This window comes from Rhyacophila brunnea, unplaced genomic scaffold, assembly GCF_057557595.1.
Source record: "Rhyacophila brunnea isolate RB1 unplaced genomic scaffold, BYU_Rbru_1.0 scaffold_9, whole genome shotgun sequence".
Taxonomy (NCBI): domain Eukaryota; kingdom Metazoa; phylum Arthropoda; class Insecta; order Trichoptera; family Rhyacophilidae; genus Rhyacophila; species Rhyacophila brunnea.
This window is the reverse complement of record NW_028233361.1, coordinates 41224743-41240589: the sequence shown is the minus strand read 5'-3', so window position 1 is coordinate 41240589 and position 15847 is coordinate 41224743. Positions and strand designations below refer to the sequence as shown.

General features: G+C 34.8%; 1 protein-coding gene across 2 annotated transcripts in view; it reads left to right on the top strand.

The window, feature by feature from the left end:
* Positions 1–15847, top strand: part of LOC147063632 (uncharacterized) — a 570851-nt gene that overhangs the window by 189707 nt on the left and 365297 nt on the right. For both annotated transcript variants that reach the window (XM_085959789.1, XM_085959790.1), the window contains one exon: positions 9009–9138. In XM_085959789.1, the coding sequence (XP_085815915.1) occupies positions 9009–9138 (130 nt within the window). The remainder of the gene's footprint in view (positions 1–9008; positions 9139–15847) is intronic.

The window sequence follows — 15847 nt, the reverse complement described above, 5'->3', positions numbered from 1 at the left end:
CCATATTTCTCCACACTTGAGAGTCGTATCTTACAGCCACACAGATAAGGTAACCCACTTCCCATATATTTTTTTGTGTCCACAGTATAAGTGCGGTTGATTTTAAAATTTTAACCAATGATTGTTGTGAATTCATATAGAGCCCGAGTGAAGTTAATTTGATAGTAACGACCACAGAACAGATAAATAAATAGAATTCCGATAGGCTATATCCCAATACAGTACATTTTGACTCAGGGTTTTGAATGTATGAGTGTCATACAAAAATGAACCACTCATTATAAACGTGCTCTAGTGTATGTTGCAACCTTTAAATACACCAATATTGAATGAGCGTCAGTGCGTAAATGGAGAACAGTTGTCCGAACGAACGACAAGCGTATTCTTAACACGTGTTTAAGTTTAGTCAATATTCTTCCCCACTCGAGATCGGTTGCTTGTTACTCCACACCCGTTGGGTATTTCAGTTCCCATTATTTCTGAGTTACCTGGCACCAACACGATAAAAAAAGGTACTAAGTAATTTCGAACATTTCACGCATACAACCCTTTCATACAATTACACACGTATTGTAAAAAACACATACCCACACTGTCATTCTATCACGTGACATAAGGCTGTAGATATTTAAGCCTAACGGGCTCTCCCGTGCTAACAGCGATGTAATTGTTGTTTAGGCATGCGTCGGCATGGTCTTGCGATCAAAACACCGAACTGTCGTGAAGTAAAATTTTATAGCCTGAGTTTGCATCGCGGTCGAGCATTACTTTTTAAATATATATTGTAGTCTTTTTTCGTGCAATAAATTGTATAAAGTTCAAATACAATATTTTTTGTTCATACTGCATAAAAAAATATTTAGATGCTGTATTAGAAAACAGTAGAAAGAGTAAATACATCAATTATCAATTAGATACGAGGAAGTACACCGAATGAGCTAAGTTGTCCCTATTTAAAAAAAATTATAGAACAATGTCCATCTATACTCGTCTTCGCTTAGGTGGTTCACCCATTTCACTTCACTTAGTTCCCTGGTAAAGTGGACTCGCATAATAAAACACAGTATAAATAATTATAAGTCTCCTCGTGTCAAAAAAATGTTGGCGGCTACACTGGGCCGCCGACTGCATTCGAGCATCAAGTCGCGAGCATTATACTGATTGCATTTGCAGTTTGCATTAAGAGTCACGTGACGTGTCTAATTATTATCAAACGGAAAATTCTGCTGTGTTGCTTTATTGTTTTTGATGTGGATACTGTATGTTTACACCGCAGACTAAGTTTACACTTACTAGACTTTCGGAGGCATTGCCCCGATAGATAATAATATATACCAATGGCGAACGGTGCCTTCTGAAAGTAGGTAGGCATTGGTAGGTAACCGAAAAAAAGTCCTAGGACAGTCATATATACGGGACTTGAATTTCATCTTCAGTATTTTACTGAACACAAAATATTATATTTTACCTTTCTGTAATAGATATTTCCCACATTATTATACACCCACGGTGGCCGAGCGGCTTAAGCGTTGGACTATCATGCCGTGGGTTTTAGGTTCGAATCCTGGCTCTGGCAAGTATACATTGTTTTTCAATTAGTGTGTAAGTCAGGCTATGGATCTAAGAGGTTGAGCAAGCGGCTGACATCCATTTCTCGTAAAAAGCAAAAATCTGTTAATACAAACCTCTACTCTGTGGAGGCCCATATGATCCTATTAGGATAAAAAATATATATTTCACGGAAAAATACAACATGCACTAAAATAGATATTTAAAAAAGTAATGCATAACCGTGTTAGAATCCCGCGATACCATTTGGAATGATTAAATAAATGCATATATTTATTTAAAAAACACATCGCTGTTAGCACCGGAGAGCCAGTTAGGCTTAAATACCTACAGCCTTGAGTCACGTGATAGTATGACGCTGGTTTCAACATTGTGTGCGTGTATTCTATACAATACGCGCGTAATCGTGTTAATGTGTTGTATGCGTGAAATGTTCGAAATTACCTTTTTATTGTGTTGGTGCCATATTATCTGGTTACGTATTAGTGATATGTTATTGGCTAATTATACTATATTTGTAGAATATGACATAATGAACGTATTATTAAAATGCTTTATTAGGCAATTAATAATTCTTTAAATACTAGCCTATTGTGGAGTTTTCGCTACTGATAATTACCTAGATGATTTATACTTACGGGCGGACATGCTCAGCGTAGGTCAAAATGGAACTTTTATTGCATTTTCAAAGCATAATCCTGGACATTCCTTAAACGTTGTAGATAATCTATTTATATTATTTTGAAGCCTTATTATCCTTTATATTTATTTTAAACATTTGATGACTGCATAATGTATTTTTATTACATAAAATAGTATTCTTTTAAACCTCTCGCTCTAATGTTTTAGAATATAATCATATTTCAGTACATGCATGTGCAGTGGTGTTAAGATTTTTTACATTTATTAAATTTTAAACGCATTTATAAAACCATTAGTATAATTTATGTCGACATTATTATAGTGAAATATTTACGATAAAAAATTATATTGATAATCTCTGTGATCCCAAATTTGACAAGAATTAGGCATTTTATTATTCAAAAAATGGCCAAGATTAACACATTTGAAGATAATTCTAAAGATACTAATTATAAACTATGTCTTTGACCATTCAAGTGTGATAAACATCCTACGAATAATATATAAATAGATTATCTACAACGTTTAAGGAATGTCTAGGATCATGCTTTGAAAATGCAATAAAAGCTCCATTTTGACCTACGCTGAGCATGTACCCTCTTAAACGATATCACTTCGTTGCGGTTACTAAATTGGCTGGATTATAAGACATACAATATACCTCTTGATTTAATTGAATATAACTTTATATAAAAAAACGGGATCCGCAAAGTTCAGGAATGTTAATAATTTCTAGTAAGTAATAGGTATATTGTATAGATTTTCCCAACAGCATTCCCACGAGAAAACCTCATCACAAACCACTGATTTGTGTGTAGGTATATATATGTTACACCGAATGTGCGAAATTGACTATTACATGAAATGGGCAAAATTTTGGCTAATTCATGTAATAGTCAAGCCTGTTGCCTTATTCATGAATTAGGTAAATTTTCTGCTGAGTACATGAATTCGCCAGGGTATGGAATTCTTGAACTGTCAACATGACAGAAGAAAAAGTAAATTTAATACGGATGGTTTTATTAGTTATAATTCGACATATAATATTATTATTATTAGGTTAGGTTAGGTTAGGTTTTGTAATTCTGAATTAAATTATTCAACTGAATGTCCATTTTGAGGTTAGCTATCAAGTGTCAACAAACTATCACAAACATTCAATCGACCATTGCACGTTTGATACCCAAGCACGAATCAAATCGCGAAAATACTTTTCAATAAAATTCTTCCGTTATCATATTATAGTTCTAGATTTTTTTGCGCATAGTAAATGGACATGGACGTCATTGTAGTTATTGATTGGTATATTTTTATATTATAATCAATGACATTTGACACATTTGTTTAGTTTGATTTGTTGCAAAAAACACCACCGGAGCGCGATCATCTATTTTGACCATATATAATATATGTACATTTTGACCAATGCATGAGCATTTGATACATTTAGTTTAGTTGCAAAAAATACCACCGTAGCGCTACTATCTAATTTGTCCAATACATGAACTAGGCAGAAAAATTACTGCCGAATTCACGCACTCTCCAGATATTTTGTCTAATTCATGAATAAGGCCACGGGCTTGCATTTTTCATGATTTAGGTAAAATTTTGCCCATTTCGTGTAATATTTAATTTCGCACATTCGGCGTAACATATATATACTTATATATATTTATTTCGTTACCAACGCAGCGTGATAATCAAAATATCTAAATACCATCATTCCATACCGAGAACTATTCGACTATTACGAACTGCGCGCAGATCACCTGTGCAGAATAGTAATGTTTATAACAGAATATGATACACTTTGTTTACTAATCTATTTCCATCAAATACACCTTGCACACTTTGCATAACCCATTGGCTGCATTGTTTCCGTTCCGTCCGTCCGCATGAAGTAAGTTACCTGATTTACCTGCATATAAACCAGCGTTTAGATATGCAGCTAGTTCCGATAATGAGCCAACGGTCAATTAGCGTGCTAGGCGAGCCGGTGCATTGAACTCGGGTCTCTGTTATAATGGGTGGGTGATACTGCCGTACAATGCAAACATCGATCTGCAATGGCTTATTATGGAGCTATTTGACGTTGGTTTGCATTCTTATTATGTGTGATTTCTTGCGATCTTCAGACCTATGTAGGGATTTGTAATGACATTAATTTACATTAATAATATTGAATGTGTTGTGATTTTTAGTTATCGTCTGTAACGTAGAATCATTCACTGCCGTACAGTTATGTGTTGGAAATCCAATCTCGAATCAAAATTTTGATCCTGGGATTTCGGGAGTACAATTTGACAATCCCGGGATTGGCGTTTTTTTCGATAGTTAATATTATTTTATTTTTATATATATACAAATAGTATTGGTAAAATCAGTCATAAAAGTGTCGTGTATAATAAAATGACTGTTTAAGACATTTAATGTTAATAATGTGTAGTTAAAAACATTTTTTTTTTGAATTTGAAAAGATACCATTCATAAAATTCGGCGTAGAAACAAGTGCCTGCCTGCACTCCGTGGCACTGGCGGTTAAACGCCGTTCGAGTGCCGGCGTCTAGCTGGTTAAATGAACGAATTTATTATTTTTCTGATGTTGTTACGATTGTGTATGGCAATAAAAATGGTTATTTATTATCCATGAGCATCCAGCGATTCCCCCAGTGACATGTGCAAGTACATACACTTCACTAACACAATTTTGTACACATGATTGTGATTGATAAAAAAACCAATCCCCAAGGTTTCAGGATTATGTTTACTAATCCTGGGATTTATAGGTATTGAAAATTGTCCGGGATCCCGGGATTGGATTCCCTAGTTATGTGGGTAGTAGAGCTATTTGAACGCCCTTTTTTCGTAGATTCGGTTCCAGTGAAAAATCCGGTTATTCCCTTCTTCCTGGTCGTTCACTCTTGGCTGAAAATCAAAAACACATTTGTTAGAAAAATCCTAAAATAAACTCGTATCGAGTGGTATTTCACACGCATTTCGCTGTACCAGAATAAAATACCGATTCAAGTACCTACTTAATCTCTTGCATCCCCTTTCTCTTGGTCGTTCCCTCGTATCTGAGGTGTTTTTTTTTAAATTATGTATGTTTAATATAAAGAAACTGCGTTCTCAAATCTTGTGAATTATTCGTTTAATATAATAAATTGTTTATTAACTTATTAGCATGTGCAAGTACGTTATAACTAAACATTTGGAGTGATCCGGGCGTCGATTAGTAATTGGGGCACTTAATTGATACCTTGATTTAAAACAGAAAAGTCGATATCCAAAAATTAAAGCAATTTGATAAACAGTTGAATATTTAAAAATTCATTTCTTCGTAATTATATATGACACATGTGGCTTAATTGGTAAAGCACATTGAAGCGAATACGGTAAATACGTGGGCGTCGTATTTTTTTCAAAGTTTTTTTCTAGTACCTAGGTATAATATATCTGAAGTGTTTTCAATATTATGTACATAATGTTCAATATAAAGAATGTTTCATTGTATTACTCGTTGAATAAAAGAAATAGTGTACCAAAAGATATGTTCTAGGGCCCAATAGTTTTTAAAAATTTCGGTAGATTAGAGTCAACGGGTGGTTTTTATGTATTGTGTTTTTTAACATCACCCACTTTGCCGTATTTCCATTTCGTCACCTTACTATTAAGATCTCGTAAGTCCGATATTATGGAAAAATAATTACAAGATAAAAAGAACTTTTTATATACAACGTTTTTAAATTTTCTGTTGAATCATATAAACTTGACTTGACTAGCTAAAACGAAAAAAATTGTACTTGATAGAAATAATACTGAAATGTCATTTTGACATGTCATATTGATTTCCATAGTAACGCACGTATATATTAATAATTTAGTTGCTAGGACCCCAGACCTCTAGCAACCAATAATGATGTCGAAATAACTTTTCATACAAAACAGAATTAACTGAAAATGAATTCAATTCTACTTAAAGATGGCTAAAAGTATTAAAAAATGCATTGGCATCGTGTTCTGTTATGTTCTAAAAGTTTCAAACGTCTAGCTAGTCGGGAAGTTAGTTAAAAATCGATTGCAAGATTTGTACCGGACAAATAAGAATACGAGCCAAGAAAAACGTAGTAATGAAGTTTGTTCGACAAAATTTAAACAAAAAAAAACATTTTAAATCATATCAAAACATCGGTTCTCTAGACTAGTATACTGTCCATTGATCGACAAATTAAAAAAAAAAACTTGTAGGTCTCGTGGTTTCAAACATGGAATTAAAACTTCGTATTTCACAACCAGTGTTAGCAGATTCATCGATTAGACTGATTAGAGAGGTGTTTAAAATATTGTTTTATTACGTTTTTTCTTTCCCCTCAACATTCTTCTCAAACATACTTACGTGGTTTTAATAGTACGGTGACGATATGCATATCATCAATAATTCGTGTTGCTCACTTATACAATATACAACTATACTCACACTGGTGTAATATTAAAAAAAGCTTCCACCAAAAAATGCGACGATGGTATATTCCAGCCCGTTGGCTGTAATCTGATTGCAGGCGGTAATTGGATTTGTACCCCACGAATCCACCTACATTAGCTACTATCACTGCAGTACAATTACGGTGCAATTTTTCATATTACCTCTGAAGAAATAGTTTGAATCGAAATATCTGTTGGACCGATCGACTATGAATAGTGATACGGCGATACGACAATGCTGCTATCGGCGTAGTTTATCATATTTATGTATTGGTGAGTTTAATTTATTGTTACAATAAGTAAACCGACTGAATTGTCAAAAGATGCTATGTTTTAACAGCACCTCTCTTGTCTGTGTTAACTTTTAGATCGACAGTTTCGATAGTTAAGATGGATAACTTATTGTAGCGATTATAATACCTCAATGCATAAATATGATAAACAACCCTTGCTCGTGTATAGAATAGATGCGCTGGAATCGCTTTATACAACACAATGTTTTTATTATGAATCCTTATAGGTATGGTCCAGATTATTTTAGTGGGATGCAATATTGATTCTTCTCCTTACTGACTTTAGTTGCTACAAGACGGCATTCCAGAAGTCGGCAAAAGCATCCCTATTTTCCTCAGCTTGTAGAATCTCCCTGAAGTTCTATGCCAGTGGATCAATGACATATTAAATGGACAACTCACTTCATACCGGCGCGCACGAGAAATTGTGCATGAAAGTCATTCACAGATGTATAGGTAGATGTCACGTGACCATATGACGTTCCGTTTCCATTATGCGATACAAGCTTCAAGAATTTATAGTAATATAACCTTTATTGTAATGGCGTATTAGTGTCATGACTCATTGCGTTAGAAACAGATTCTCGGTTACTTACGACTTCTCGGAGATTAGACGCAAGTGAGCCCAGCGCATCACAGGCGACTGTCCAATGGTTTCTATCATTCAATTGCATTGAATAAACATTCATCAATATCTTAAAATGGCATTTTATAAATAATAAAACACATGAAAAGTGATATCCCATCTTTCTTGGAGTGTTTAGTAGATTTTTTTTACAATTTTTAACTAGGCACATTGGCATTTTGTAACACAATAATAACGATGGAGTAGAAACCTGACAGTCATAAATTTTGTATGGGCAGACCCAGCGGTGTTGCCAGACAGCTTGCAAGCAGAATGTTCAGTTGAACGTAGGATACCGATATTAAAATATGAATTTCGCCATCCGGCAGACCCGACACAAAGTGAGTGTCATTTTATTTTCTAGATGCTTCGTCCATATTAATGTCATTGCAGTGGATACACTTTGCATAAGAACAGGTGTCCAATGATAACTCGCCTCAAATGCAAGCTAAGTCATCGGACATTCTTCATTTCACCATATTGTTTGAGTACGTCCTACTTTAGTTCGGAGTCTGTTGAGGATTTTGGGTGTGGCAATCAGAGATGTCATTATTGCCATAAAGTGTAGTTGTTTATTAATTTAAGGGGGTGCCATTTGTAGTGATTACATAATAATTGATTAATAGCCAGAACTGTTTTAATGTTTGTTTATTGTATGGACTTGTGCACTCTATTAAATTTTGATGATGTATATATATAGATAATATTATTTTAATTGTTTACTTGAATTTAGTATTTAATAGTTTTACGTCATTCTCGGACAAACACAATATGCAATAAACGACTAGTTAATTGAGAGATTAATTTTTAAACTGCTTGATTGAAAGGTTTGATGTCGACTGAATATTATAATGTAATAATAGTTACGAGTATTTAATTATCGTCTGAGATCGTTAGTCATAATTTATGTTGATAGAAGTTCCCGTATTTAAGGCTTGTTTTTGGGACATGACATGTCGTTGGTCACCTTAATGGCCGTCGCAATATTGGCTAAAATATAATATATTGACACCAGTGTATTTTTAAGACACGCTTTGAATTGCCGGAAACAGTTCAGTTGGTTCTCATAACATTATTATATTATCTGTAATGGAGTGACAAAAGTATTCACCGCAATCCACATAAGAAAGTGCTGAGTTTGACCGCACGTTTCATAATTTCCCAAGATTGTGTTTCTTACCCCTCGACTCACCGTACTCGTTTGCACGTGCCGTCGAACGGGGAGGGACACGTGGTCGATGGAAGCTCACTAGATCGAGGTGTGGACATGCAATCGCTTATATAAATTACTTTATGGATCCGGTATCGCGTATGTGTGTTGATTCTCACAATAATACTGTGTAGAATTTTTATCGATTACCTACGAGAAATTTCATAAATTTTTTTCATTATTTCAGAGAAAGCCCGCTGTTCCGGCCAACGGTCACGGCGATGGAACAGGCGCAGGGTCCGCATGCCAGAGGGGCACCTGCAAGAGGTCCTCACACCCTAAGCCTACGCCCCCGAAAGAAAAGGATAACCGCCAAGGTAGGTCTAATTTTTTAAGACCACGATCATAATATAATATTTGTTGGGTCACTACTGTGGTGTACAATGTGTGGGTTGAGGATGATGATAATGAAGTCTACGATGTAGCAGGGTGAGAGAGCGAGAGAGCAGCGTATCGGTACAATAGTATATTATACAATGCTAGTACATATAATCTACTGAGATAGTTACGAGCTAGGTACTTGGATTCGAGTGACATTTAGATAAATTATTCTTCGTTATTTATACAATAAAAAGTAATACATTAACATTAAATTCTGGTACATAATCATATTGGACTAATTATAGAGTCAGCGTTTTAAATCGAGTAGCTTGTGAAATATTATTTATTATTACAGTCAAATTATTTATTATAATGTGCTGTGATATGATGTAATAATATACCGTATCTAATATCGCCAAACAACTTGCTGATCTAGCTAAGAATTGTTTGCTGGAAATTGATTCGCTGGGAATATATTACTGCAGAGTAATTTGATACATTAAACAATAGATATTTGATCGCTATTATTCTGCAGCTACATATTTATTATAATGACATTTGGTAAAATATTTCCTATTTATTAGGAAAAAATTAATAAACCAAATTTTAATCAAAAACATAATCATGAGATAATATGTAGTAATAAGATAAGAACATTTTAAGAAAATATAAGTTTTTTTAATTGTAAGTTTATTTATGATTTAAAAAACATTGATTTTCATTTTTAATGTTTTTATATGCCTACGTATTGATTAATTAAAATACTATGTAATGTACATTTTCGATAAAGTGTATTAAATGACAAACTTCATATTTTTCCGCTAGGTGCCTTTAGTATGCAGCTTATTCACCCCGGCTAGACGGCAGCGACTTGCATGCGCGCTATAAAAATACGTAACGCTTTCGGTTTTCGCGTACAGTTTTCCCGTCCATACACACGGGCTTCCCGATACAAACCGGTTTGCGCAGGTAAGCTTGTAAAGCATGAGCGTCTAGCCGGCGCTTAAGAGATCTCGAAGTTTGTGTATATTCTGATATAAATAGGTACTCGTAGGTACATATTATGGCAATCTAGGAATCCAGATTTTTTTGATTCCTCTCGTTTTATTGATTTGATCATAATAACAATGATTTGTAAAAATACAAAGATTTTTTTTTATTAAATCAAAGTAAAAATTAAGAAAATTAAAACAATATATCCTTTAGGTATTTCGTTTAATATATAAGATTTTTTGAAATGTGACTATGAAGGGAAATTTTCCGATAGCTCAGAATAGCTAAAAAGATTTCACTATGAAGTGGTAATACTCAATTGGCTGTTCATAATATTATAAAAGGACTTTTCGTCGCAAAGAAGAAATCCAATATTTTTTTTATTCTTTCCAAGAAAATAAGGTCTTTGTAATTTCGATTAGTGAGGATTTTCGCGATAAGCGAGAGCGGAAGGAAAAAAACCATTCGTACGCAACATCATTTGTTTTCACCAATGCCGGGATTCTACGATCGGGATTGGAAAAACTAATCCCAAAATCCTGCAATGAAAATTTTTATCTGATATTGCAATCCCTTACAGTATACATGGAACGTTGACTTTTCAAAAAGCAATTGGTAAATGAGTATGTATCTGCCGCAGTGGCGAAGGGTAGAGGTAGGCTGTTAAGATCCGACATAAATAGTGCATACTAAACTTATTCAGTCAAAAGTATTTATTTTTGAACTAAGACTGCAATGTGTAGAGTACATGGTGTTTGTTAGTTTTTTTTTTAAATTCAATTAAAACTGCATAATCCAAGCCATAGTAGATAATAGTCAAACAATATTCGTTTATCTCTAAAAATTTGCCATTAAACCATACATCATCATCAGCCGGGGTCAATCCACTGCTGGAGGAAGGCCTCCCCAAGCTTATTCCAACTCTCTCGGTCATGCGTCATTCGCTGCCACGTATTTCCGCCGAACTTTACCAGTTCGTCAATCCAGCGGCTTTTAGGGCGACTCTGTGGCCGTTTCGTGCCCCTCGGGTACCACTGGATGACGGCGTTTATCGTCCATTCGGCGAGAAATGTGCCCCGCCCATCTCCATTTCAGCTGTTTGGCAACGTCTATTACATAATTTTAGATATTTTATAGATAGATGAGTATATTTTATCGATTATGGTTTAGTATAGGCAGATCTTCAGTGGATATTAAAAACTAACGAACACCATTTATAATATATGTATTATTAATTAAACCAAAACAAATAAGTATGACTGAAAAAGTGTGCACTATTTTGTCGGATTGTCCATAGCTTACCTAAACTAGTATGGTTTGGTTTAGGCAGGGCTTAATTGAATTTTAAAAACAAACCACCACCATCTGCAAATTGTATTATTTGTTCAATGAAAACAAATAAGTATGACTGACAAAGTTTAGTGTGCACTATTTATGTCGAATCTTAACAGCCTACCTCCACCCTTCGCCACTGGTATCTGGTTAATGTAAGTGATTATCATTGTGATAAAGAAACATGTAGACGATTCAGAGTTGGTCGCCATGTTTGGATATCTCGTCCTATAGATTTTCAACAACGTTTTTAAATTCAGCAGTCACAAAAACATATAATTAGACCAGGGAACTCAGAAATAATGGGAACTGAAATACACAACGGGTAAGGCGATAGCAGGTAACCGACTCGAGTAAGGATGAATCCGGGTTAAACTTACACACGTGTCTAGAATACGTTTAGCGTCGAATACTAAAAACTGCTCTCGGTTTATGCATTTACGCTCCTTTAATGTTGGTGTATTACACACACTATTGCACGTGCATAATGCGTGCTTCATTTTCGTAGGACACTCACACATTCAAAATCCTGCTTCACCATGCGGCGTATTGAATATAGCCTATTGGTATTCTATTTATTATCTGTTCTGTGAATTAGACACAGTCCATACACATTAGTATTACTTAAAATAAAACGCAATATGTGGTACTCCTTTGAGAAATATAATATAACGACTAGAAAAAATCTTTTAGAAAGAAAATTACACCTCGCTCACTCACTACGCTCATCTGCACTGACCACTATGCTATGCGCGTCCTATCTAATATTTATATATAAAGTTAACTAATGGTTTTTACAATCGAATAGTTACTAAATCTGAATCTGAGAAATATATAACGACTATAATTTTTTTTTTTAAATACATCCAAATACGAATCTGCGCCCCACGGGATTCGCGCTCATGTGCATGACCACTCTACTATGCGCGTCCTATCTAATAGTTATATCTAAAGTTAACTAATGGTTTTTACAATCGAATCGTTTCTAATAATCTGAATCGTTTTCTAAATTGCGTTACTTATTGGCAATCGGGTTGTGTATTTTAAATCAAAGTATTGAATTACCTTAATTACTAACCGGTGTCAATAATTAAACTACATAATTTGAAAACACTTCTGAGAAATATAACCACTAGAAGAAGTCTTTTTGAAAGCCTGCTGGGTGTCGTATTTAAAATAGTTTATTTAATTATTGCACTTCGTCCGCTGTCCGCAACCGTCCTGTTTATTTTAAAGTAAGTGAAATTAGTACCTACTGCATATTGTGTTTTATTTTAATTAATACAATGTATTTTGACAAAGAATTGACAGTTCACGCCATAAAAGAAAACATTAAAATAATTTAAATTTTATGGTAGCCAATTTGAGAATCATGGCTGCCATTTTATTTGGGGGGGGGGGGGGGATAAATTTCAGTGAGCTCTCCTTCCTAAATGTTGACAAAGGCCATGGTGTATGTCAAGATTGGCAGTCTCCTCAGTCTCCTCCATTGGACTTCTCAGTTCTTAACCGGACACGGTGGTTTTGCCTCCAAGCTCTGTTTGGCTCAAGCAGCTTGGCCTAATGGAATCTCCGACTTTCTTATGTGGCGAATTGCAAGATGCCGATCACATCCTCTGGGAGTGTCCCCATATGTCGGTTGAAAGGGAAGAGCTTCTCAAGTCGGTCCGACCCTCAGTTGGACCGGTCGGCCATTGCGACTTGGTATCTACGAGGGAAAATTTCTCAGCTTTTTAAAAGTTTGCGGCATTATACGGCGAGCGAGAAGGTCTTTTCTCATCGGGAATTGACCGTAATACATTATATTATGGAAGTAGGGATCACGCACACTCTAGTGCACGCCAACCAAGGTCTTGTGAAGTTGCTCCTGGGACACTTTCGGCATAAATTTGAATAGCGCCTATCGTTCGTTACGCCACGGTATACGCCTGCATAACGGGTGTGGAGACGTGGCGGGTGGTGGAGGGAAAAGTAAAGTATCCTCATAAAGTGCAGTTTTGCTTACATAGTCAACTAGATAGTTAGATGTGTCAGTCAGAGTGTATATAATTAGATTTGTATGGAAATACGGTACCTATTTCTTATATTGTATGATGTACATAATACGTTTAATATTAATTTGACTCTTGTAATTTCTACGTCGATTCGATGAAGCTTTGGAGATTGCCACTAATTATCTGATTACACCTCACACCTGCCACTTCGGCTACCTGCATAAAAAAAACTTAATGATATAATTATTCGGCACAATTTAATCTCTCTCTCCATCTAATTGGCTAAGCGTAATTTAAATTGCTTTACCGTTAATTCGTGGCGGAAAGCTATCGTAATTAAATAAGTAACAAAAAAGTTTTCTTTGTAAGTATTTCTTCTACGAGATGGAACCTTTGTATATAGATTTATGAAACTGAAAATCAGGTTACTGTGGCGAATGAATGATTTTGTTCGCATTAGCAAAATTATTTCGCATTTATTTGTCAATTGTAACAAATTCGCATCTGTCTTCTGTGATTCATTTGACAAATTATCTTACCTATCGATCTGACTGTGATTCATTCAGATTAATAATAATAGCTACTCACCGTTCGCCCTTTTCTTCTTTGTGTAGGATATCGTGCTGTTATGCATAAAATCAATAAGTAGATAACAGATTATAATTAGAGAAACCGCAACTTCCTCTGATAACAACAGCATCCTCTTTGATATCGATAATATTGTTAAATAAAATATTGATTCAATTATTCTAATTAATTCCAGAAAACCACAAACAATAATATAATGTTATTTGTGTTGATAATTAGAAGTTTCTGGAATATTATTTCTTTCCATATATGTACCATTGCACACGTAATGAATTTGTTAGTTCTCCGTCAACCATTGTACCACTTGTATTGTAAGTTGGCTCTCTGTCAATTGTAATATCTGTATTACTGTAATTCTTCTCCATTTAATAAACCAAACATCTATAAAAAGTTCTTCTCTTTCAATAAATTTGATATCTCCTGTGAAGTTTTACGCTCTCTTTTCGCTATTCCTGACAAAACAAAAGAGATTTTAACAGAGTCCTATTTCCATAGTCCTCTGTATAATAATAAAATAGCAAATAATACATTAACACGTATAAAGACTTTTTAAATTCGTAATTACAAAACCTAAAAGAACTAGTGAAAGTGATAATCTATTTTACTTAAACTACTCCGCTTTTTGGGGACGTAACAGTGCGTCCCGATTTGACCGGATTGTCATGGCTTATAATGTTATAAAACATATTTTCTGATTCACACGCAAAATATCGATAATCTGAACCCTTAAAAGCCTTATATTGTATTTAAAAAAAAAACTGAACATGGGGATAAACAACTCAATCCGTGTCAGCATATTGATCGGCGATATTAAATATATTACCGCAATTACAAATTCTTTAATATTCATTCCCCGTCATGTCCAATTATGGCAAACTCAGTAAAATAACTTACTGCAATTATTATTTCCGCGATATCCATTTTTCCACATAGTCAGCTATATCCGATGACGCAAACTCCATATAGTAGCTGACTCAATTATAAGAATTATTTCCTAAATATTCTTTTCAAGATATAATTTTGATTGGGACGTAGGTCAATAAATAACGGATCATAATTCAGTGGACATGTCACTCGAATATAAGTTCCCGGTCTGTCAGTATCTCAGTCTCTGTATCGCTCCGCACAACATCTTATTCTACCGAGATTTGGACCTCGGAACAGTATCATAAGTAGTGTAACATAACTGCTGTAACATAGGTACTCTTGTACCGACTGTTTACGCTGCGAATAAAATTCGCTCCTTCATCCATCGGAGCAACCACCAAATCTCGACTTCATCATCCACCACACCATGACTCCCACAGTGGTGACCCCGTCTTTCATCGGCATCACCTATCAACCGCCGAAGTAGACTCCCACATAGTATGCATATTTAGTCAAGGCTTATTACGTCACATCTCACATGAATTGTATGCATTTTTGTTATTGATATATCAGTGATCGACGGACTGTGCAAAAATGAGGTTGTCGAAAATCTTTAATCAAAATATTAATGACCGATCATATATATATTTTTATTCAATTATAGTAATATATAATATATCAACATATAATATAACTAACGATCGCAGACGATAACTAAGTACTCGTCAGTCAAACTTATCATACTACATTGTATTAAGTATAATAATTAGTCGACATCAAACCTTTCAATCAAGCGGTTCACAAATAATCACTCAATTGAATAATCCCTCCACACTAGGGAATCCAATCCCGAGCCAAAATTCTGATCCCGAGGTTTCGGGATTACAATTTGACAATCCCGGGATCCCAGGACTGGTCCCGGGATTGGCAT